We start from the raw sequence: 26,781 nt of genomic DNA, 5'->3' as shown, positions 1-26,781 counted from the left end.
CAGTCCCTGCTGTGTCAGTAGTCAGTAAGAGGCTCTGGAGCTAATTAAGGAGGCTCTGCTGGATCAGTGCGGCCTGGGAGCTCTCTGCTCGTTTGCTAATGTCTGTCAGCATGTCTCTCACACATGTAGGAAACAGTCTTCCTGCGGGGCTTGATTACTACTGTCTTGAACTGGATGTAACGGCAAAACAGCAGGCTGAATGTCAATTTGCTTTTTTCTGTGAAGCAGAAGTGCAAAATCTGCTGCTGTGGTATGTACTTTACGACATAATAGTATGTGCTCACTGGTCTAATACTGCCGAAAAAGGTTTCTGTAAAAAAAATGTTTTTGCAGTTTATTTGTCATTCTGTTATTTTTAGTTGTGCACCAGGTTCTTGATTTCTGTATACTACCATTAAGAAGTTTAGATAAGGATAAGGCAATGAATGTTTGTAAGAAGTCGCTTATGCTCACCAAGGCTGCATTTATTTGATCAAAAATACAGTAAAACAGTAATATTGTTAGAATATATTTTATTTTGATTTATTCCTATGATGTAAAGCTGAATTTCCATCATCATTCCTTCAGTCTTCAGTGTACGTGATCCTCAAGAATCATTCTAATATGCTGATTTGTTACTCAATATTTTTGTGAAAATTTGATATAGTACCATTAAAGTGCCTCTATTATGACTATTGAAAGGTTCGTGTTTTAGTTTTGGGAGTCCCCAGCAACAGGTTGACACGCATGCAAAAAAAAACTTTTGAATTTTTACTGTACTGTTCAGTACTTTTACTGTACTCAACGACTCCCAAATGATTCAACAATGAATTTGTCCGAACCCCTCTTTCACGTGACTCTGGTCTGCAGTGATTGGACCACTGGTCTCATCTATCATTTCATCATGACTGTAATGTGCTACTTTGTGTACAGCATTAGTGGGGAAACAGCTACTTTATCTAGTGGCAGAGAAGGAATTCGCATTTTCATTCAGACCAATTTAAAAGACTGACAAGTGGGCGGTCAGTATGTTAACATTTCATGTCGATGTCAACATGAAACAGCTTGGGATTCGTTTTAAAAATGACTTGCTTCATTGATTCGGAGTCAACTCTTTCTTTTGAGATACAATAACTATACACAGTGCACTATTACTATTTTGTCAGAATAAATGCAGATTTGTTAGGCACTGAAATTAATGAAAAACATCATTACTTCAGATTTAAGAAATTCCAGACCTCCAGCATTGGGACAGGGTCCCCCAACCCCTCTTGATACAAAGAAACAAAGTGCCAGCTCTCACATGAGACCAGACTCAGTCACATCTCTGATCTGAGCTCTTTCTACTGTCAGTCTGCGATGTGGACGGCATTTGACTAGGTTATGGAACTTACGAGGACTGTTGGGATTAAATGCTTCAAAGATGATGAAATATCTCTTTGATAATAAAGAATGAAGCTCGGACAAAGGCTGTTGTCGAGTTCAAGTGGATTGAAGCTTTCGAGCATCCATCTCACACTTGAGTCCACGTTTCACACATCTATGGAAAAATAATCAAAGATTTATCCGTTTGTTGCCGTGGAAGCTGTCCGTAACAGTTCTCTGAATATTTCTGTCGCATAAGGGAATGTTCACCAAAAAATGAACATTCTGTCATCATCAACTTAAAGTCGTTTTTTGAAAGTACTGGGCTGATGCAATGAGCGCTTTTGAGGATGAACTTGAAGTGCTTTTGACTAAATGTGTCATCTTCAACAATATTTAAATATTTTGTCAACATGATAATCTTACTTAATAAACATAATTTACATACAAACAGGAATTCATGAAAAAAAATCAAAAAGGTAAGAATGTCGGATTGTGACAAATAGTCTAAAGAGCAAAAATATCTGAAATATTATGTATTAAATGTATACGGGTGTGTGTATGCATGTTTTTAACCCTTCTGTATTACTTCAGCTGTAAAACGTGGAATTAAAAGAAAATAGTAGATGCTTTTATATTCTAATTTATTCTCTATTCTCAATAATAAATTGCAAAAATACTTTGCAACAATAATTCTAATAATTGTAATAAATCAAGTATTTACCAAGTAGCAAGTATTTATTGAAAAGGAAATAAAAAGCATAACACCCAACAATAATTATATCAACAAATTCTAATTTTGTGATGTGATATATGTATGTATGTGATAATGTTTAAAAGAAACATGCAGTTCGTATTTTAAAACCATGCATAGATTTTAAAAATAAGACCAGTTCTTCGCTTTCAAGCTTGGTAATAGTGGTGGATGGTGGGCATTATTTTAAAACTCCATAAATTGTATATATCCATCGTAAAACTAACCTATACACCTCAGAGGGGTTAAAAAATGTCTTTTGAAGCAGTTATATCATACATCGAGTCAGAGGTCAGCCAAGAACTTCACTCTCTCGTGAACGTGCATACAGCCATTACCGGAAAGTCAGTCATTTGAGTTATAATTATAAAAAATTTAAATATTTTTGTTATAAAAACCCATTGACCTGCTTCAGAAGACGTGTTAACCCTCCTTAGACATATAGGTTAGTTTTACGATAGATTTATGTGATTTATAGAGCTTCAAAATAATGGCCACTATCCACCAGCATTACCAAGTTTGGAAGAGCCAAGATACATTCTTTAAAAACTCTGTGTTCGACTGAAAGAAGAAAGTCATATACACCTAGGATGACTTGGGGGTGAGTAAATTATGGGGTAATTTAAGGATAAGATGATAATTTTCAAGTTGAGTCACAAAAAAATTGTTAAATGAAGTACCATACTAAGTCAGTCCGCTCTGTTTTCTTTTGCTTTATGGTTTCCGTCTAACTGCAGTGTTCCTCTCGATTCCAAACAATCATTGTGTTTGCACCAATCAATCAAATTCCACTGATGAAGGTTCAGAGGAAGACCGTCAGAGCAGAAGTACAGTTGAAATTAACATCTGAAGGAAGACAGTTGCACAGCAACAGCTGTTGAGTGCTCTGAATTTCAATGCCATTTAAAAAACCCATCAATTTTCTTTTTAACACAGCATCCAGGATGACAGTGATAATATATTGGTTGACTTTTAGAAGAGTTCAGTAGACGTTTAAATTCAGAAATCAGGTTCGAAGCGTGCAGATGTTATTTTACCCCGAATCTCATCAGTATCTTTTAATACATTTATTTTTGTATTGCAGCAATTACACATTTCTGTTTGTTGGGGTGGTACAGAAATGCTTGTTGTTAAAAGTGGGTGTTCTAGGTGTATTTGTGTGTGTGTGTGAGAGTTTGTATGTGTGTGTTTAATATAATGAACATAGGCGGTGTTTCAGCCCTGAGCTTTGATTGATTAGTTTGGCTTGGCGTGTTTATTTCCTATTTCTAATCCGGCAGCTATTCATTAGGCCTGTCAGTAAAACCTTTAAATAAAACTCTTTCCATCTCTCTCTCTTGCTCTCTCCGTATAGCTAGCTCCTCCCTTCTTTCATTCTGCATCTCTTTCTTTCTTTAAAAATAAATAAATAAAAACTGGATATGGATATGGATAGAGATATAGATAAAATATTACCTTTATAATGACATGCTGAAGAAAAATAAATTAAGTAATGATAACTGTAATACTATTAAACCATTATGCCAAATATAAAAAATAATAGTTGAAAAACAAAACAAAAAAATTATGCAAAAATAGATTTAAAAACATAGAATTTATACGAATGCAAATATATAAAAAATATATAACGTTAATTGTTAAACAAAATGACATGCTGAACAATAATGATTAATAATAATACTAATAATTTATTCCATATAATTAGAATAATAACAATGAGGAAGTATACCATATATTAAGTAAATATAAGTAAATATTTTCAGGTTTGACCAAATAATTTGCCATTGGTTTTGAATATACATGGTTCTGTCCAAATTGAAACTGTGAAATTATTATAAACATAGAACAAAAAAATACAGCCTTGAGCTTTTAGCGTGTACAGCAATAGTTATAACCATAATCATAAAATTTTTCAGTTGACAGCTCTCTCTCTCTCTCTCTCTCTCTCTCTCTCTCTCTCTCTATATATATATATATATATATATATATATATATATATACACACACACGCACACACACATTTCATATGATGAACAATTTCTCAATACCTCTAATCAAAGTGCATTTTTGACAGTGTTGTAAGTAACAGATGGTTACTGTATTTAATGCATAGAGGTAAGGCGGTGCAGATTCTGTTTGTGTTTGTGCATGTGTTGGTGGGTGGGTGTGTGTGTGTGTGTTTGACTGTGAGTGATGGTCTCTGATTCAGAAAGGCCCCAGATGTTCAGCTGTCCGGAGTCCGCCAGTCACCATCCAGCTCTGACAGGACCCGACAGAGCTGTCATCCCTGAACGCCTGCCAGTCAAACCAATGCTCGATGCGTTCCGGGGCGTATCTGTCACTATTTGTTTTGCCAAAGACTTGATGAGGAGAATGATAACTCTGAGTTTTACTTCTCAGCGAGGGCATGGGAATGTGTGTGCGTCTGTTTGAACTGTCTCTCTGTATACATATCTCGAGGCTCGTCACGGCTCCGCAGGTGCCCAGGCGTGTGATTGGACGGACTGTAAATGAGGCGGGATGACCTTGACCACAAATCCTACATATTTTTATCACCTCTCATCTCATTCAGAGTGGACGGTAATAGCCACGCAGTATTTCATAGCATTTTATGTGCCTCTTTTATGTGAGACTGCTTTGTTTAATAAGCAGTTTTATCATGTTCATTAAAAATGAATCATTCAAATTCAATTTTCCCAAAATTGGAAATGGTAATATCAACGTTCAAAAAACGTAATACATTAAATAATTAATTAACTCATTTAATCTTTCTTTTTTGATTTAAAAAAAGCCAAAATATCATGCATACAATCATAATACCATCAATTTATAATAAAGAAAATTATTTTTGCCTATAGCAAATATTGTTCACTTGGAACTATGTCACTTTACAGAAGTAAAGTGTTATTAGTATTATTATTTGTTAAAATCAAGTTTGATCCTTTTTGAAAATAATTATTATAATTTATAATATTTATTTAAATAAGAATTATTTTAAACATTAAAATAAGAATATTCAATTTCCAATGAATAAGACATTTATTATTATTAGCTACTATTAACTGTTATTTATTTATATATTCCAAACAAAAGTCTAAATAGTTTTTCTCAGGAATAACTTTAGAAGTAAAATTCAGTGATAAGCCAGAATTTAGTTCATATAATGCTGCTTGGATTTTGTTACAGTCATATGAAAATGTCCAATCTCCATTTGAATGAAACCAATTCTTTTCCTAGTCTAAAGTTAGTAAGCAGAAACCCAGCTATGAAACTTTTCGACTTTATAATATTTGGCTCTGCACTATTCATGGCTCTTTTTAATATGATGCTACTAAGCTTCAGTAATACCTTCTGCCTTAACATATCAATATAGTCCCGTCCCTGCCAGATTAGATTAAAATGCCCCAAGGAAACAAAATAAAACTTATTTCATGCATCTTGCACAACGCGGGTCAATGGGGGAAATCTCTTTCACTTTCTTCCCCCGTCTCTTTCAAAGTCTTTGTGTTTCTAAAGGCTACTTTTCGCCGCCTCACTTTAGTCCTTATTTCATATGGGTGATACAGATTTGCTATTTCAAAGCAAAACATTTCATCATGCACTCGTTTCATGGTTGGGCAGTTTTTGGAAGCCAAAATTCATTCTCACCAAATCAGAACTCCCTCTGTTTTTGCCCATCAGTTATTCATGAGATGCCAAACGTGAGCATATAAACACATTCGCGCGCACACACACACACACAGACGTTCGGGCATCTTAACACTCGACGTTGCTGGCTGTGTTGACATATAAGCGTGATATAAGTGATAATGAGTCAGCTATGGGCGGATGGGTGTGCGTGTGTGTGTGTGTGTGTGTGTGTGTGTGTGTGTGTGTGGGGATCATAATAAGTTTAGAAATACAGAATAAAAATGAAAAGGCAGCGCGTGATGGAGCACCTCATCATAAGCAGCGAAACTGACAGGGAGGCAGGAAGGGAGGTGAGAGAAAGAAAAATAGTGGTAGAAAAAAGGAGTGTTGATGAAATGATATTGGTTTACCTGTGTGTTTGTAGGGTGTGTGTTTGAGGTCTTATAAGAATGCCGCCTGTGACTCGGAATACAAATGAACAGAACTGCAGGAAAAAAATGAACTGCAAATGAGAGAAACCTTTGGCTAAGACGAACCTATAACCCATCAGAGACTTTGAAATCTCTCTCAGTCTCTGTGCGAGGGGTTAACACCAAGGTTTGTATGCCAGAGGGAGCCTGCGGAAGGGGAGAGCCGTATCCTCTTTGACCTTGGCTGTATGTTCTCCTGTTCACTTTGAAGTGTGCTGGTGCGCTCGGTTCGCGGAATAAATAAAACGGCCTCATGCTTATTGCATTATGGGTTTTTTTTTTTGTGATTTATTTTGGCTTTAATGCCGATTTGCACGTTTGGGGTATATACGACAGCTATATTTGCATATTTGTTAACGATATATGCATTTGTGTATTTCGCTTATAATGCATTAGTAGAGTTTTTCAGTATTTTAAATAACCTGTGTGTGTGGTGGTACAGAAAAGGGCCTATCGCACCGCAGGTACCTTTTTGTAGTAACTAATTGTGGAACTGCTCACCTTTTGGTGTGTTCACACCGCAGAAACTAGAAGCGATTTTAGTTTGAGGAACTCTGTTTGGAAGAACTAAATTAGCTCCTACTTGAGAGTAGGGTTTAAAAAAGATCTAGGAACTATCAGTGATATAAGTGCACACTAATTGGCCAAACACACACAAAATATTGGTTTTCTAGGAACTAACCTGCTGGCTAGTTCACCAATAATGTACTTAGAACTACTTGTTGCCAAAACCCTTAAACATGAGCGTTCGGTACGTACCTCGGTTTTGACATCACAAAAAAAACTGAAAATTGCTTACAAATCGCTTTTTCTTTTAGAAATAAATTCAATTAAACTCTTTATTTATTACAATGAATGACAAAATAATAAAGCCGTATTAGTGTATAAATATAGAATGTATAAATATTTACAAATGTATTTTATTCAATGCAATAATATTCATTAAATGAGATTAAAAAGTATATGTGACATCCACTTGTTTTGTGTGATGTGAGTGCAAAGAGAACTTTTTGCATTTGCTCGGTTCAATATTGTGTCCGCTGAAAGCAGCCTGGGTTTGCCACGCTCTGCTCCACTGGTAGCAGAGCGTGGCGAAACGACTTAATTTGGAGACGAATGACATCACTTTTTATACCATTTTTTGGTAGATATGAGAGAATTATGAGATGTTTATAGCTTTTCAAACCAAACACTTAACTCAATCAGAGCAGCACACCAACATGTTACAAAAAAAGCTATTTTTGCCTAAGCAATGGTCTGTGTTGGAACATGAGAAGCTGAAGCAGGATCAGTCAGGAGCGGGATGACATAACAGACACATCTACACCAAACACACACTCAATCACACAGATGCATTAAGTAGTCAAAATGTATTGTATAGTCAGGTCTAGTACGAAAACAGTTCATCATTTGTTGCACAATTAATTTGATTAATTTAAGATGCTGGAGTTTGTGCTTAGTAAAGAATAATTACACAGCAAAAATTATTTTTCTTAATTAATTGTATTTGTCTTCTCTAACAGCATAAATTAGTTTATGAATAAAAATATTATAAGAAAAGAGAATATATATATTTTGATACAGTATATTTTAACATTTTTAAGATTTGCAGAAAATGTTCTGCAGTGAATGGGTGCCATCAACATGACCAAGACTCATTGCTTTCAACAGTTAATACATTTGTGTGAATCAGGACAGAAATATGTATAGATTAAGCAACATTTATAAGGAAAAACAGGGAATGGACACATGAACTGTGATCAAGTTTTCTGTCTGATCAAAGCAGCACTATGGTGGACAGGAATGTTTTTGTCTGCACTTGTGGGAAAGTGCTCTGCTTCCTGCAGTGCAGATATAATTGTACTTGTCGCATATGCAGGTACACACATACACCCTCATCCACAGCAGAGCCAATCTGGGGAGACAGGAAGTCATGCTTTGCCCAAAGTCCTCTAGGGGATGTTGTCAAATATTAAATTGTCTCCCTTTAATGAGGTCACGTACTGTGCTGTGTCCCGTGGGAGAGGCTCCGCGTTGGCACCCACATACACCGCACACACACACACACACACACACACATACACACACACACACACTAAGTTGTAGTCTTTTTAAAATTGCAAATCAAATCCTGCTTTTTTGACTTAATCCAAGTAGCCATATCCCACCCATGAAGTTTATCTTCTCCCTGCTACTCTCCTTCCATTTAAAAACAAATAATATTACATATGATGGAATTTTCTTTTCCGAAGGATTTTTTATTTTTTTTTGTTTAGAAGAAGCAATCCAAGAAATTACGCAGGAAGAACTTTTAGGTTTAATAAAAGTTGCATTTGCTGAAGAACTTAGCTGGCCAGATTTATCCGTATCCGTGCAAGTAGTCATTTAAAGATGTAACTTGTTTTCCCCGAGGAAGTTTAGAATTTTTTTTTCCGCAAGCATACTTTGGGATTTTAGTAGCATCTGAACACATCTGTGCTTTTCTTGCACAACCTGGGTAAAAATGAAAACAAATTACCTTCTGTTTTTCATGCAACTTGTCGGTCCTCTGAGAAATAAATTCCCATCCGGATAGGGATGTCTGTGATTGCGGATATTCTGTTTTCACAAAGCTGCTCCTCATTTATGCTGACCTTTGTAGAATGTGCGCTCACTTTTCTCATTGCGTGAAAATTCCTGTTGCGCGTTTATTATGGCTTAAGACTGCTTAAAAATGACAGCTTTCCAATAGGTTGCACTTTATTTTGATAATCCACTTATCTGACATTCTACTAAGTATGTTGTATGTTGTGGACCGAACCCAATTAAGTGTTATAAGATATTAATCAGACATTCTGGTGATACTCTGATGACTGCTAGTTGCTTACTCTTAGTAGAATGTCTGAAGTGGCCTATTGAAATAGAGCATTACCGTCCACTGTTAAAACCTGCAAATCAGATGTTGTTTAGAGCACAAACCCCCACTGAATAGTGTTTGAGCTTATCTAAGATCGTGTTTCAGTACAGTTACTACAGGGACAATCCACCTGTGCCGCCTTGTAATACTTACCTTCATAGCTCAAGAAAAGGATGAGTTGGAAAATACGTAATTTCCTGTTAACATGCTGAATGATGAGAAATAATTTAGTGTGACTTAAACCTTTTCATGCTGTTTTCTCACAAAAGTGCCCACGTACTCACTCAGTTCTACAGGATATTTATATAACAGACAGAACGAGACTCTTTAGTTCCCTAAAACAGACTTAAAATAACAGCAAATTTCATTTACTGGCTTAACAGTCGGAAATAATAATTGAATTTGGGCTGGAGAGCTGGCAAGCTGTCAGAAAATTCAGGGAAAAAAAACACTCCGACTTTTTGTCTCTGTAATAATTAGCACTTCCCATGTGTACTTCTCTTTCATCTCAGCTCTAATAATTCTGAGGGTTGTGGGATTGTTAGTACACTGGGAAAAAAAAGGCTCTTTTGACTGACTAGTGTTTTAAATGCAGACTTTTTTGTCTTTGCGGACAACTAATTTTAGGTATAAATCTGCTCTCAGTCATTTAAAGGTTTTGGCCGCTTAGCTTGTAATTGCTGCAAAGAGATATTACAACAAGCAAGCTGCAGATATTTGCAAATGTAATTTTTACGTTAATATCCTCTCATTTAGAAGTCGTAACTCAAAGAAACAGAGCAAAGGTCTATTGCAAACAAACAAACAGCGAAAAAATATGAGACCAGGGAAGGGAAATGGGTCGGAGGAGAAACCGAGTGGAAATATAAAGGCTGGAAATCTCTGAACAGTCATGCGTCCAACGCTCTATTCACATTAAAGCAATATTTCTGAAAACAAAAAGACACTTTGTTATAGTTAACTGAAAACTGATGTTTTTGAAAACGGCTTACAAAGTGGCTTCCAACCTCTCAGAAAAGGGTAAAATGTTGACATTTAACACGTGTCTTTTGTCCATCTCAGATACGAAATTCTGTCAAGGTTGTTTTTTCACAAGCCTTTTTCGTTTTGTTACACTTGCTGAAGTCTGTCTCTGGTATGAAGTGGTTTGACTTTCATTGTTGATCTGATATATCCTGTGTTTTTACTTGAGTGTTGCTTTCGATGTTAGAAGGAGATCTTAATTCAAGATTTTTGTTTTTGTACGGTAAGTGTGCTTGCTATACCAGAAAAAACATATAGTAAGCTACCGTTCAAAGGGTTTTGGGTCTGAAAAGATGGTTTTGATACAAATCTGTTATATTAATCATCTCTTATCATAAAAGAAAATACTCTAAAACCATAATATTGTGAAGTATTTTTACAATTTGAAACGACTTTATTGAATATAAAAATGTAATTTAATAATAATTTAATTAAAAAGATGAATTTAGAAATCCTTCTGTTATGCTGATTTGGTGCTCATTAAACATTTCATATTGTAATCAAAATAGTTGCTTTATTTTTTAAAGCTGCCTAATATTCACACACAAACACACACACCTGCTCTGTGCTTAATATTCTTTTGTAGCAGCTGCATATAACTGTATTTATTCAGTCAAAGTCTGGTATATGGGGATATTTAGCACAAAGGCCTCTGGAATGCCTTGTTCTGATCGGTCGGTTACAGAATTCAGTTATTTAATATTTCAGAGTTTTTGAGAAAATCACAAACTTATAAAACCTTTTGGCAATTACGATTTCATATCAAAGAATTACCCACCACATGCTCCCTGTCTGTAGATTTCTTTCTGTGAGGTTTTTGCTCATCAGGATAAATTTGCCGTGAATGCTTTTTGATCTAAACCGTTTTGAATAATGAATGAAAAGAGATCCATCTGCCCATCACGTCAAGACAAGACATCCACACCAAGGTTACCCTGGTGAACGTCTTGAAAGAATCGGTGAGATTCAAGTCTTTGACATGCTCTTGAGAAAAGGTTAAAAGAAAGAACTTCCCACCCTTTCGATAAAATCACCCCTTCTTTACCGGTGAAAGCTTTGCTTGAGATCGGGGCCAAGGGAATATATAACGGCTATACTCTTAATACAGCATGTCAAGTGATTTCTCTTTTGGAGAATGGTAACTCTTTTAGATGGGGCTCATCACCCGCTTTACTTGAAAGAGTGTTTCTAGAGCGCGTCGAGACGTTTCTGGGGTATGTTGTCCTTGTGAAACAGCAGGACTGTCAAGAGAACTTTTCTGCTTTTGAGGGTATGTGTCTGTGTTTGCGAGGCTCTCTGATAACTTAATCTTATGTCGAGCCGCGTTTAAGCCTGTATTTGGGTTCTGTTGAAGAAAAAACGTAGCAAAGAAATATCACAAATGCTGTCTTCAGTATATCTCAGCTGTCTCTCCGAGACAACATTGGAGGAATTTAATTGAAAAATCTGTATATAGAGACGTATTTTTTCCAGTTAGTTTCCAAGGCAACGTGTTATTTTCATTTAGTTTAGCTGGATGTACTAAAATAACGAAAACTAAAACTGAACTTAAAATGAATAGAAGCTATGAAACCTGCAAGGAAGTCACTGAAACTTTAACTACAACTAAACAAAACATATAAAAATTTAATTTAGAACAGCATGCTGAAATAACTTTATGGAAATATGCTGTTTAAAAATGAAAAGTAAAAGCAATTTTTAAAAGCTATGAGTGAATTTAGGCATTTAGGCAATATTCTGTTTTGATTTTAGAGATTGTTTAGATTCAGCTAAGAGAAAGTAAGAATGTTGGACAATGGCAGTGCTATTAAAAGATAATAAAAAAAGTTAAATATACAATACCATGTCCTTTTTCAGAATAGATCTCAAAACATGTCCTTCGATTTGCCAAGATACCAAAGTAAAAAAAAAAAAAATTGTATCTATCCATAAAATATTTTTCTGGAATTCTACAGTACAGACTGTGACAATATGACAACATAATGATGATCGTCCTATTATACAGCCTGTGGTGTAGACATTTAGAAATTTTAGGTGGTTAGCTGCCTGCCTGTGTTTGTATGACTGAGCGATTGTGCATTTCTTTCAGCTTTCTGTTTATTTTTGTTTGCTCTCTCTCTTCATTCGGTGTTAGGTTAGTACTTCATTTTCAGAGCTGTCAGATTTTGCATGCTTTTGAACTTTAATTTGATTATAAGCAAACAAAAACGCGCTGAATGCTTCGCTAACCCCCTTATCTAGCGGCAAACAGTAATTATTGTGCATTTGTTCTATTTGCCCTCTGAAGAATAACTAATTCTCTCAGCCGCACACGTCTACCTGAGCACAAAAGGGTGATGGGATATATAAGACAATTTAATCTCTTCCTTTACTGCTTTTTATGTCTTCGTTCTACGATCGGGCCAATCACAAGCGTGCATCCTTTTGCTTATGTGTCCCTCCTTCGATTTAAACAGTTTCTAGTTAAATATAAGCTTTTGTTTTTCGCATTTTCTCTAAAGATAGAGCTGTAAACACTCTTCATTCCTTTACATGCCATTTGAGATTGAAGAAAACTGTTGGTGGCAGGTGACAATTGGCCACTTTGTAAGCAAAAATGAAATCCTGCAGAGTCACAGCGTGTGCCTGCAGCTATGCGTGTGTATAAAAAGATATCCTAAATCTGAAACGGACTGAAACATGTGCTAAAATACATTGGAGATGCAATCACTGCTTTAATTTTAATTTAATATTGATTTATGCTATATCATCATACACTATCGGCTTGCTCTTTACCTAGTCAATTTATAACAGCGGATAAGTAAGGTTTCTGTTCATTTTAAGTACATTTTATATGTTTTAATTAAGTTTGAATGCAACGCATCCAGTGGAAAATGTGCACCAGTGAACTGCACGAAGAACCGACTGAAAGTAGATGGACTGTATGTTTTAAGCGCACACACATTGTGATGAAGAGTGGGCCTTTAAATAAAAGTGCGAAAAGCATGAAGGTGCAAAAAAAAAGAAGCTCAGTATGTTCTTTTCCTTTCTTTTCTTTTCTTTGTAGCATAAAATCCAATATTACGGGGTCTTACATGTCTGTCTTCTTTGATTTGTTTTCATTTGTAATATGTCATTTGTGGCATTGATGCTTAAATGTGAAAGTGTTCGAATCTGATATACTGAAATATTTCTCATACTAAAATATGGACCAAACAGTATCATCGTAGACAATTGTGCATATATATATATACTCAACAGTTTTGGAAATCTGGGTTCCATTTCCAAAACTTGTATAACAAAGATAAAATTAAAAGATTTTCAGAAACAGAATGTTGAGAAAAACTGATTTAAATAGAGACAAAGAAAATATAAGCACAACAGTCAAGTGTCACAAGTAAAAGTCACTTTACTATGGTAAAATACTTATTTAATCACTGTATATGTTGTAAGAATTAAAAATTTTTTGTTTATTTAAAACTTCAGTGTAAAAACTTGGCTTATATAATTAATAACATTAAATTACTTTTTTAAAGTAATTTATTAACATATTATATATATATATAATTATATATATTATATAAGAACAAAACAAAACAAGTCCAAAATATTTTAGTCTTTGTTTAAGAATTTGAATTTCGGTGCATTACTAAAATAAGTGTTTGAAGGTAAGACATAGCGTCTTTATTTGGCAAATAAAGTTTGTCATGTCTTATATAAGCCCTGGAGTTTGCACAGTTCAGGTAACACAGACTGATGATTCTATCAATAATGTTTGTCCTTTCCATTTCACAGCTCGTACTCTTCCTTCTTTAAGTTCTTTGAGTGAGCTATAGTCCTTCACAGAAAGATTTTCCTGGTCGCAAGGCACTTTTAAAAGGGTGTATGTGTATGTGTGTGTGCATATGTTGTTTCCCGTTCCCTTGAGAATCTTCTGCCTCCACTTTATGGAAATGTCACTGATCACCCTGTCTCTTCCGCTGCGTGCGTCTGTGTGATGTGTGTATGCGCGTACAAGTGTGTGAGGACAGCTTGTGCCGGAGTTCAGTGAAATGTTTGTGTGTGTGTTTGATGTGTAAATGTCACTGATCACCCCATTTCTTCCACCTGATTACCCATGCTTGCTTCTACCTGTCTGTGCGCTCAGATCTTCTCTGTGGGTAACTGTATCTTGAGGCCAGAGGAAAAGACTGGTGCATTATGGGTGGGGGGCCACTTAACTCCCTAAAACTGTTGGACTGTGCTGTGATTGCATGCGGCTGTCACGCCGTCTCATTATACTGGAACCACAAAAAAGGTCAGATCACAGGGTGCTATGATCTTCGCGTGGTGTATTTGGCACTAGAAGAAATACAGATTTGCCTCATTAAGTTCAACATCTAGCTCCTTTCCTGTGAAATGAACACAGTAATCGTTCATCGCTTAAGGATTAAAGGTGTTAGTGCCAAGTTTCAGTCCCAAGCGTTGATAGAAACTGGAGGGTTATTAATAATCAGTTAGTGGTGCTTTATAGCTATTATTGTTATTCTTGCTCATCTGTCTTGAGAAATAAGGGTGTTCAGATCTTTTCGAAAGCTAACTTCTATCAAGAAGTTATTAAAAATGAATCTGAATGCATCCTAAATGAACTTTGTCTCATAAATAGGTCTAATTATCTGGCACTTCTTAACTTCTTAACTTATTATTGTATTTCCTGTTGTGTTTCTTCCCCCTTTAAATTTTACCAAAAGTTATTTTCGTATCAATTATATAATATTGTCGTTTTTGTGGATATATATATATATATATATATATATATATATATATATATATATATATATATATATATATATATATATATATATATATGTATATATATTTATTTATTTATCTTTTTATCTGAATTATCTGTGGTATTAATTAATTTAAATGAATTTCACTGACATGACAATGTTAAGATCTTGTTAATGCTTCACATTTCTATTCTCTCACCTTTGTGTGTTTAAGCAAAGCACTTAGTAGCTCCAGGAGGGCTGTTTCTGCAATTAGTCTTTTTTTTTGGATGAAAGCGTTTGCTAAATGCTGAGTAATTTACTAACAAGTGTGATGGGAGCCACTGAGGCATTGGCCTTTAGCTTCAAAATAACAGGCTGAAGTCATTTTATTCAGCAGAGACAGTAAGAATGTTTCTTTTGAATGTTGACCTGGCCAACACACCAGACGAGAAGACTGTGCAAAAGCATCTTCCTGCCTACTACCCAAATCCTAAGGCTGAGTCATGTGTATACATTTATAACATACAGTGCAATTGCAGAATTCAGTCAAACTAGCTGTAAATAAACATAGTGGAGTAAAAAGAGATTTTTCTCAATAAAGCGGTATGGATTTATAGTATGAGTTATGTACAGTATCGGTTATTGTCAGTCACACACAATTCGTAAATGAAAATATTGTGTTACTGATATTAGCTAGAATTTCTAAAACGTATGAACAAAAACTTTCATACGGAATTGAACTATTTCCTCAGATAGGAGTTAAAGAGTATGTTGTTAACTTGAAACGCTATCCTCAAATTCTGTTGGAATCAATTGTAAGTTGTCTTTTGTGTGCACTTCACGTCAGTCCTGGTTTTTTGCTGCTTCTTGAAAAGCATTCCTAATCGATCAATGTTTTATGCAACGCAGCTGACAGTATGCCTTGAGAATATACATTCAGTTTAGTATTGCTAAAGACCGATTGGAATCTTTATTTTTTTTTTTTACTTACTGTATTCACACAGCGTGAATTGCATACCAGCTTCCACACATTTAGAGAGAGCGAGAAAGTTCATTTTATCAGTCTCATCTCAATCTCAGGTCACATGCCTTCCCTACTGTTTTCTACTGGCCGGATGTGGTTCAGTATTAATGATGTCATCTGAAGACATTCTGACTACAGATGGCGAGATTAGATTCACAATACATAAAGGCTTTGAATCAGGTTTCCCACAAAGCACTTGAGCGAAGGTCCCTTTGAGATCTTTTTTGGATTTTATTGGGTGAATGCATATTATGCAAATTGGTCTGAATTGGACTCTGCAATACTGACATGAAGGTGACGTAATTGGCAAGTGTGTATTTGCAGCAGATTTTCTCAGAAGTTTATTTTTATTATGGCCTAAATGTTTTTGCTACAGCCCAAGGACTCATACTTTTAAAACTGTGTTAAGAGAGGGCACCAGAAAATCTAATATAGAAAGCGTCAGCCATTTCAATAGATGACTTAAGGGTCAAGTTTGTATTTTTTACTTTGTCATATTTACATATTTATGTGCAGATGAAAGCCATTTGTCGGTTGATCCTTTAAAAGTGTAAATACAGTACTAAGTCACGATTTAAACTTATTCCTCTTTGTCTGGGCATCCTGACTTCGCATTTTGGGGTCAGTGTGAATTTTTGGAGAACAGTTATATGCTTTTATTCATCAAGGATTCATTGAATTTATCAAGTGACAGTAAAGACGTTTACATTGGCACCTAAATAAATAAATAAGAAAAGAAAGAAAGAAAGCTGTTTGAACTTCTTTTTCATCAGAGTCCAAAAAACGTATAGCAGTTCCCACAAAAATAACAGTAATAATAAATGATAGAAAATAAGGTTGAGCAGAAGGTCAGCATATTAAAATAATTTCTAAAGGATCCTGTGATGCTGAAGACTGTTTGGCATCACAAGAAAAAATTACAATCAGCCTGGGTGATATATCAGTCATTAATCAAAGTAATATTTGGCCACTATGGTGGGCCTGGACCATTTGAAATATCATGGTCAGCACTTTATACTTACTCTCAATGTGCTCTTATTCATGCATCATAATAAGACATCCTTACATATTTGGGGAAGTTTAACTGTTCATTATATGAAAATTAAGCATGGGTTTTCATTCTGTTATTGATGTTCTATTCACAGACATTGCTCCATACTTCAAAACCGAGGCAGGGGGTGCTCAGACACACCTGGAGGGGAACAGACTCGTGCTCACCTGTCTGGCTGAGGGCAGCTGGCCGCTGGAGTTCAAATGGAAGAGAAACCGCACAGATATCACTGAATACACACCAGAGTACAGGTAATAATCAACACATGCTGTACATTCTGCTGTCTACACGTTTAGACAGAAATATTTAATTGATTTAGCTGTTTATTGTAGCTGTCTTAACCAAAACAATGCAACAGGGCAAATCGTTTTGAAGCAAGATGATTAATCCCACTTAAATGGGCTTTAACATCTGATCGTGAATTCTGCAAAAAACAGCAAAACATAAGACTCCCAAAAAGTTTGAAAAATTTAAACATTTTGATTTCATTTACTAGTCTGTTGCACTATTTTGGTATAAGTAACCATTATCTTAACTGGCACCGCTGTACCGAGGTCATTGGATTTTGGGTTGTACTGCACAAAATAGTGCTACCGTATAAAATAATATAGACGGTGCAGAGTCCTTTGGGATCTCATTTGTCCTGTTCCCTTCTTTGGCCTCTTTCTCTAGTCTGGTCATCCATCTTTGACCCCTCGTGTTTTGGAGACATTATTATTACAGTGACCTCAGTTGTGTATAATAAAGGAATGGTGTATAATAAGAACAGCGTTAGCAAGATGAGAGATGAGGTCTATTTTCATCTTTTTTAAAGCAATGACATTTTAGTTAAAACAAGTAGTCCACCCAAAAATTTTATTCTGTCAAGATTAACATTGTTACAAGATATTTTGGAGAACATGTGTAACCAAATAGTTGACAGTAACCCTAACCCTAGCTTCATAGTATAGCCAGATTATGGAAGTCAATAGCTACCATCAATTGATTGGCTGAAATGTTGACGCGAAAACTGTACTGTCTTACATTGGTCTGAATTGATTTTGTGAACTCAAATCTGTAATATTTAACCAATTTTGGTAATTGAAAATAAGCTGAAGTAAAATAAAATATAAACATTATTTAAATCCCCCCACCCCCACCCCCCAAAAAAAGAAAAGAAATACTGAAAAACCTACAGTTAAAGTTGAATTCCGTACTAAATACAAAAGCAAAGCAATAAAACTAAACACTGAAACTGAATCTAAATATACAAAAACACATAACAAATTAACTAAAAATATTTTGATATAATGCATTTGAAGCTGAATTTTTTATTTCTTCCGTTTCTGTTTCATCCTGACAGTAACATTAAAGTGTAGTGTTTTTCAGTGCTCCTCTGAATCGTTTCCTTATGTTTGAGATGTCTGTAAAACCGACAGAGCGTTGAGTTGTTATCAGTGCAGCTCATTCCACATTCAATCCATGTAAACCATCATTTCTGCATTAAACACAGTCATCTTTTAAAACCGAATCAACACAGATTTGAGCAGCTCTGACCCTGTGGGCTTGTAATCTTTCTCATTAAACAGCACACACTCGCATCCATCTGCTCATAAATCCGAGCACTTATTAGTGTTCACTTTCAAACTTCTTGTCTGTTTATAGTACAGGTTAAAGAAATCGTGTTGCAGACACCGATAACACATATTTGATTTTTATATCAAAATAACAGTACCATACTACTCATACTATTTCTGCTGTATATTCTATAAAATGGTGAACGGTATGCAAAATCGTATGGTGTTAGTGTAGTATACTTTTTATTCCACAGTGCAGTGCACTTGATTTGACCTATTAATTACAGTGTGATGAATGAACCAACCCAATTTTTTTTATATTTCCTCCTTGGCTCGTTATCGGATCAAACTGCCAGCAGTGGAAATATTTTTATGCAAAAGTGGATTAAAGAAGTTTGATAAGAAGCGACTCACTAAATTAAACATGTAGCGTAGTGAGGTTATAATGAGACAACAGTGCACTACACTACTGTTTAAAACATTTATCGTTGCATAATGCGCTCTGTTTCACACTCAAAAGGGCGTAGTATGCAGTATAGTGTGCACTGCACGGCAAAAACATCAAGCGGGCACTTAGTAAATCCCAGATCTCTTTCTCTCTTCCAGGTACACGATTACGTCGTTAAAGCGCGAGGACGCGGGTGTATATCAGTGCGCGGTGAGGAACAGGATGGGAGCGCTGATCCAGACGAGGGCCGATGTTCGCGTGGCTTGTAAGTACATGTGTATGTTGTTAGAAAGGGAGTTCGGGAAGCTGAAACACAAATGGATTTCACACATCGCCACACTCACCTAGAACACACACATATGCATGTAGTACAGGAGTCCCATAGGGGATGAACTAAAAGTGACATTCAGGAAACACTCCAGTAATTTCTAAATATTCTGTCACTCCAGTACACTTCATTTACTGTTTGAAATACAGCAGGCGTATGGGACACATATACAAGTGTATTACAGAAGAAGCCTCAAAAAGCCTTGTAATAGTCGTCAGCTTGTGGGATCGCAGATAAACAATATCGCCATGCAAATGTATTTCATTATTCACTTATTTAGTTTCATAGCCAGAGAGTGAATCAACTTCAGGGTATAGCTACAAGCAGCGTAACGTGAGTGTAATCTATTAAAGGGTTAGTTTACACAAAAATGATCGTTTCATCATTAAATCACCCTCATTTTGTTCCAAACATGTAAGACCTTTCTTCATAACACAAATGAAGATATTTTTGATTAAATCTGAGAGCTCTCTGATCCGTAATCAGCACTGTTTGCATTCAGTTGAATGCGCGCATAGCTGAATGTAAACAACGCTAATTACGTTGATTACATTCTGGGGTACTCTCCAAAATGGAAGAAGATGGTAACTCCTGGAGAAGAATTGCTAAATAAATTAAGTGAATTATTGTTTTCTCTGTTTTCTCTTTTATAGAGGATGAGAGAGCTTTCAGATTTCATCAAAAATATCTTAATTTGTTGTTCATCAGAAATACATATTTTGGCTACATGCATTTATATATATTTATATATATATATATATATATATATATATATATATATATATATATATATATATATATATATATACACACACATACTTTATTTATATATAGATCACGCATGCACACACATACATACATATTCATATTTATATTCGATGGGTTATCGATCTAGAAATGTTTCTGTGTAAAGGCATCTCCCTCACTGACTAGCCTACTTCATCCCGATTAGATTTAAAATGGTCAAAACATGATCTACATACATTTTCTACATATATAATCTAGATATATTGTCTCTGACCCTGGAAGTCCTGTAACTCATTGAGGACTTGCACTAGGGCTTTCCTTACCATAATACAACTAGAACAGGAACTGCTGTAAAAACATCAGCGTTGTCTCTTAGTTGACAAAATATCTTGTCAATGGCGGGGAATTAGTTATAATATCAAAATATCTCGCTTTTTTATTCCCAAAGATACGTACTAAGCACTGACTATAATCAAAAAGTGAAAAACCATAATAAGACCCCTTTAATTAGATACTAATACTAGCCTAATAATAAAAATAATATTCATTTTGATATTCATTGCCACAGGCGATATCTCTCATTACTGTACCATACTACTGTCTGTTAGCATAGCCTTAAGTATAGCCATTTTTACTAAATTGCACCTCTCCATCTCTTTCTCTCCCTTAGACATGGATAACTTTGCTGAACTGGAACAGAGGAAAACGGTCTCTCAGGGAAGAGCTGCTGTCCTGAATCCTCCCGCTGTGACCAGTTACCCTCGCCCTCAGGTCACATGGTTCAGAGACGGCTTCAAGATCATTCCTAACCATCGAGTGTAAGTGGCTGTTTTTACATCTATGGGACTTGTTCTGCAAAAAGATCAATGGATATTGACCTAAACCTGCTCTAATTAATTATTTAAATGGTTGTGTGTAGAAAAAGGCAACTTATGTCGTCATTTACTGACCTCAGTCATTTGTTTTTTCAAACCTGTATGATTTTCTTTGATTTGTCTTTTCGATTCAAATTCTGTCGGCTCTTTTCAATAGATTTAGAGTGAATGAGAAATGGAGCTGCCAAGCTATAGCTCCAAAATAAGAAAAAGGCTCACCCGTGTGAGGATATTCTCTATTATTCACTGAAAGCTATTGTTTAGAAGTCATTGTTTTTGTTTTCCACAGATGAAAATTTATTTTTATGGTTTTCATAATACAGAGTCATTTTCTAGTAAGTACTTAGTAGTAGCCGTTGTACTTACATTCAACAAAATGTACTTATCACGTAACTAAGTTATGGAACTATTCCATATTTTTAACCGACCAAGTCCAATGTAGCCAAAAGATTGTCACATTTGTGTTGCAGACTTTATACAAATTAATCATAAATTCACATACACAGACATAAGCTACTTATTACAGATCGTTCGATAACTTAGTTACATGATAAGTACATTTTATTTCATGTATGTACAATGGCTAATAAGGTAAATACTCTGTATTATAAAACCTTAAAATAAAGTATTGTATGTATGGAACAACATGAGGGTAACTAAAAGATGACAAAATTTCATTTTTAGCTGAATCAATCATGTAAAAGATCAATATCTATTGACACCAACCTGCTTAAATTCATTATGTAAATGTATTCCTAACATTATAATCTGTCAAAAGTCAGGCAACCCTCGTTGTACACTTTAGAACACACACACACACATGCTTGCATTGAAAATAGCGTTACATCAATCACTGTCTACAGTGTCTTTATACCGATTGCATCAGTTGGCCCCCACGGCAATGATGTGCTTTATGACATTCATTGATTCTCTAAATGAAACCAGCACGTCCTGCAGTTGTTGATGCCACGCTTCACATTCTTGGATTGTTAGTAGCAGGGTCGACACGTCTGCTCATCAAGCTTTACTGTCAGTGTCAAGCAGCATCTGAGGATAGCTCACCTCGCCGGCTGTCAGTCAAACGGTTGTCATGGCACCTATGAGACGGTCTTCATTTCAAAGGCCACTCGTACGTGAAATGCGTTACTCTATCAAAGAAACGAGATCTAGAGGAGAGAGATAAATACTCATGTGTGTCCAACGAAAATTCACCCACCCACGACTAGCACAGGGTTTGTGAGGAGAGTGCAAATTGGTTAAGCATGAATTTAACGTAATGTAGAGGGATTTAGACTTCAGACTAGAAATATAAACTAAATTCAGCAATGTTTTCTGCAAACAAATTGGAAAATCAGAAACAGTTGTGTTTCTCAGGTGAATTTATCTGAGTTTCTGTTTACACTAATTGCAAATAGCCTACCTTGTTGGCAGAGGACTAGTCGACACTACAAAAGATGATCGGTAATCAATAGCTCCAGTGGTGTAGATGGTAAAGTGCCTGCCATGTCTTTATGACATGATTGCTGAATCTATTGCTATTTGCAAAGACACTAAGAAAATCCTGCTATTTATTTTGCTCTAATTCATATAGAAAAGATACCCATAAAGGCAAATCTGACGAAATTCATTTGCCCTATAGCTCTTTTTTTTAGATCTTAAAAAAATGGACATCATAAGTCCTTACAAAGTCTTAAATACATTTTGAATCGCATTGCAAACAGTTTCTTACTTTTCTACTCGATTTGTAGATCATTTTTTCCCTTTTATGTCAGCTTTCAGATCCCTCTTTGTACTTGAACATGCTGGATTTGCATTGCTAACAAATCAGGGATTACCTCCTTGTCTCCATGTCAAGGAACAGTTAGAAGAGACTTCCTAAAAGACTACAAGTCTCCCTACAGAGAGACTTCCAAAAACAGACAGAATTTGCAACTTAAAAAAAAGGTATAATTTGTCTCCAGTTTGGTAGTTTGGGTTGTGTTTGGACTATAAATTGAAGCATGTGATTTCTAAAGGAGTGCTGAAATCTGTCTTCTTGTTGCTCTTATCTGCATGAAATTTCATTTCCATGTTCACTCTTTCCTCTTGATTACTCTTTGAACTTCAGATCTGCAGACACACACTCCTCTTCCCTTCATCTAGCTCTCTCTCCATTCCTCGCTCATTTAAATGTTTTTTTTGCTGCTGTTTTCTCTTCCTACTTTGCCTGATTGTAATAACTGAATTGGATCTTTGGTTCCCTAGCATAGTAGAACATCATAGATTGGACCACAGTGTCATTGGGCTTTCCAACCAAACATGCACACGCATACATGACATTTGTCACAAACATTCTCAGACTTTCATGTTTATGAAAACAGTTGAGTGAAACATACTGCTGATCAAGTACCTGCCAAGCAACTACCGTGCTACCTAAGTCCCGTTCACACCAAGAACAATCATTAACTACTGTATATTGGTTCTATTGTTCTTTAAAGTTTGGTGGAGTCTGATGTTTTTACTGCACACTTATTACTTGTTTTACTTGCCATTATATAAACGAATCACCTACAATTTTTTTAACCAAGGGTTAAATGAGCTGTGTTGCAACATGGAACCCATTTTTATTCTTTCAAGGCTGTAAAAGCGGTAATATTGTAAATTATTATTACAGTTTAAAATTAATTTTATATGTTTGCAAAGAATTTCCAGCAGCCGTGATTTCAGTCTGGAACTTCACATGGCAATAATAATAAAAAACGTTATTGTTTTGATAGTTTTTTTGGGCGTATGTAATTGTATTTAACTCAAAATGTAAATTGAAACATATACAAATAGTAATAAAATTAACAAATGAACAAATTACAAACAATAGCACAAATAAATACAAAAGAAAATAGTGCTTAGGCAGGTCTAACAGTAACATACGCTGCTTTCACTTTAAGAAACACATGGATCTGTTTATGCCCAAAAGATTTGTATTTTAACCCAGTTAAGACTGCTTATGAGGGTACTAGCCAAAACTGGCATTTTGAATTAATACTGTCTGCATCTGTCCATTTAAAAGCAATATGATGCAAAAAAGAATTCCACTGCTCTCTGTATGCAAACTTTGTGTTTCTCCAGTGGCATCAGGCTGGGCTCTAATTGTAATTTATTTTTAAGAGAGTGGCCTCATAAGCAGCAGCAACAGATCTGCCTGTGGACAGGATGTTGAGCAGCTGGGGTCCTGGTGGTGACACAATAACCTGAAGCTGACTGCTCTGAAGCCTGCAGTGAAGATTGTGGACTTAAAGAAGGACACACAAACCCCCACAACACTGAACATCAGTGGCTCAGCTGTCAACACCGTTGAGTCCTTAAGAGCGCCCTTAAGAGGGAAGCAAACAGTGATACTGTTATAAAGAAGGATCAACACAGGATGTATTTTAAGTGACAGCTGGAGAAATTCAGTCTGCCATAAGCTTTTACACAATACTCTTTAGGTGCTCTTCATTCATAACAGTTTGGTGCAGGTCAGTCACCGCACAGGAATACACTGCACTGACTTGCACTTTAAAGATGCTTGTCCTTCCTCCCTTCGAATTAATTGATTAGTTGATGCAAATGGCAGCCGAAAACAGTCTAACAATTTACATTACTTTTCAAAAGTAATTGAAAAATGTTATTTTTGGAGAGCATATTGTACACTCAAAAGGCTGCATTTATTCCATATATAAATAGTAAAATTGTAAAATATTACAATTAAAATAAAACTTTTCATTTGAATATATTTTTTATTTTCAGTGCTCAGAAGTCATTCTGACATGCTTAAGACGTTCTGCTTAATTCCATTGTTTAAACTATGATGCTTTTTTTCAGGACATTCATAAATATAGCAATCATAAATACATCATTTATTTGAAATGGAAAGCATTTGTACATTATAAAAGTATTTACCTTCGCTATTGATAAATTTAATGTGTTCTTACTGAAGAAGTAATAATTTAATTCATTCATTTGTTCATTTAATCAATCAATCACAGACTTTTGAATGGTAGTTAATTTGGGTTTATTTCAATACTTTTAAAACATACACACACACACACACACACACACACACACACACACACACACACACACACATATATATATATATATATATATATATATATATATATATATATATATATATATATATATATATATATATATTATATAATATATATATTATATATATAATATATATATAATTTATAACCATATAACCATATTGTAAAGTGATACTGTTATTGGTCTGGATGCTAATCATGATATTCTCTTTGTAAAGAACCAGCAAGACATAATGCATGAGCTAAAAATGTCCGTCTGCTTCTCACGTATATAGACCAACAATTAAAATAATGGCACAGATGGAACATACACCCCCTTAAGAATACAAAAAATACAATGAATGCAGCCCACCTTGCCTCCAGGACATCTACATGGTCCAACTACACGCCTTCACACACGAGTCATCACCTCTTTGAAATACTTTCATAACCATAAACACAAAAATAACCATGGACAAGAACAGTAACCCTCATTAACAGCTGAACAACATCCCCACTAAACGCTGGCTGTTGTTGTTACTATAGGCTAACGTTTACTACTGAAATTCATCACCTTCTTCATTTATCCTGGACACATGACGGTCCTCCAATTTTGAATATGTGCACTGTGCAATCTATGGAGCTGCATATCTCACCAATTTACAGCATATTGTATATTGCTTTTGATGTGATATTTTCCATGACTAAACAATATTCAATATGCCTTTCTTCTATCTACCTTTATATTTCACATTTTGCATTCTTTTTTGTGAGTAAGTATGTTTATTGTGATCTTGGGAGCAATTTGACAAGTCAGATTCCATCTAAGCACAGTTTCCTGGCTTGTAAACTCAATTTAACATTTCTCTGTCTGTCTTTCCCATGGTGCTTTATTTTCCACTATTGTCATTACCTTTTAATAATTTCTCCTCTGCTATTAAGTGTTTGGTTATCTGCAATTAACTCATTCACTACCAAATATATTATATGTATATTCTATAATTCTATAATTATTACATCTGGAATTTCTAAACGCATTCTAAAAATGCTTTATTTTTATTCCACTCTTCTGCTTTTTGCATTTAAAAAAATAAACATGTGCGAGAATGATCCCTAATTTTCAGAAATGTTTGGTTTGGACAGTTATCATCTTCTGCTGCTGTAACTAAACCAACTAGTAGAAAAAAATGTCTTTCATTTAAATTTAGCTGTCTGTTGTGACAAAATTGCAAACAGCTCATAAATTAGAAATGTTTCATCATAGTAAAGTGGTTATGTTTACAAGCAATGATTTTTAGTGGCTCCAAAAGGAACAGTTCATGCTTAAATGCCCGTGGAACACTAAAAAAGATATTTTGATTGTTTTAGTTTGTCACTGGGGTCTTGTGAATTTCTTATAGGTTTGGGGATGAGGATGAGTGAATTATAGCTTAATTTTGATTTTGGATCAGCTGTCCATTTAAATGTGTAAAATTACCTGTGAATCTAGAACATAACAAACTTCACCTCACACCCTTAAATCCGGCCTGAAAGTGTTAGTTAAAGGCCTGGAATATCTTATATTTTAAAGTTGAAGCTGAATGTGTGAAAACATCCCATGCTGAGATTTTTCCACTGTGGATTTATTTTGGACTGAGTGCGAGACTTCTCTTTTTTCATTTTCCCTTCCCTTCCCTCTTTTTTTCCCCTGGATGGAGAGGCTGGAATTAAAGACTCTGAGTTCAAAGGGAATTTTTTTTCCTTACAGGAGATAGATTAAAACGCTTATTCTTGACGTTTTCATGTGGTTTCTCTCTTTCTCTTACCCTGTCTGTCCTCTTGCTGTCTCTCTCTCGTCTGACTTTATTTCACCT

General features: G+C 35.3%; 1 protein-coding gene across 4 annotated transcripts in view; it reads left to right on the top strand.

Moving 5' to 3' along the window:
- The window catches only part of sdk1b (sidekick cell adhesion molecule 1b), a 167,320-nt gene that overhangs the window by 45,736 nt on the left and 94,803 nt on the right, over positions 1-26,781 (top strand). For all 4 annotated transcript variants that reach the window (XM_043220344.1, XM_043261425.1, XM_043253963.1 and 1 more), the window contains exons 3-5: positions 17,020-17,176; positions 19,088-19,194; positions 20,675-20,822. In XM_043220344.1, coding sequence (XP_043076279.1) covers positions 17,020-17,176; positions 19,088-19,194; positions 20,675-20,822 — 412 coding nt within the window. The remainder of the gene's footprint in view (positions 1-17,019; positions 17,177-19,087; positions 19,195-20,674; positions 20,823-26,781) is intronic.

Source organism: Puntigrus tetrazona, chromosome 1 (assembly GCF_018831695.1).
Source record: "Puntigrus tetrazona isolate hp1 chromosome 1, ASM1883169v1, whole genome shotgun sequence".
In the NCBI taxonomy this organism is placed as follows: Eukaryota; Metazoa; Chordata; class Actinopteri; order Cypriniformes; family Cyprinidae; genus Puntigrus; species Puntigrus tetrazona.
The sequence above is the reverse complement of the archived record's forward strand: the minus strand, read 5'-3'. Positions and strand labels throughout refer to the sequence as shown.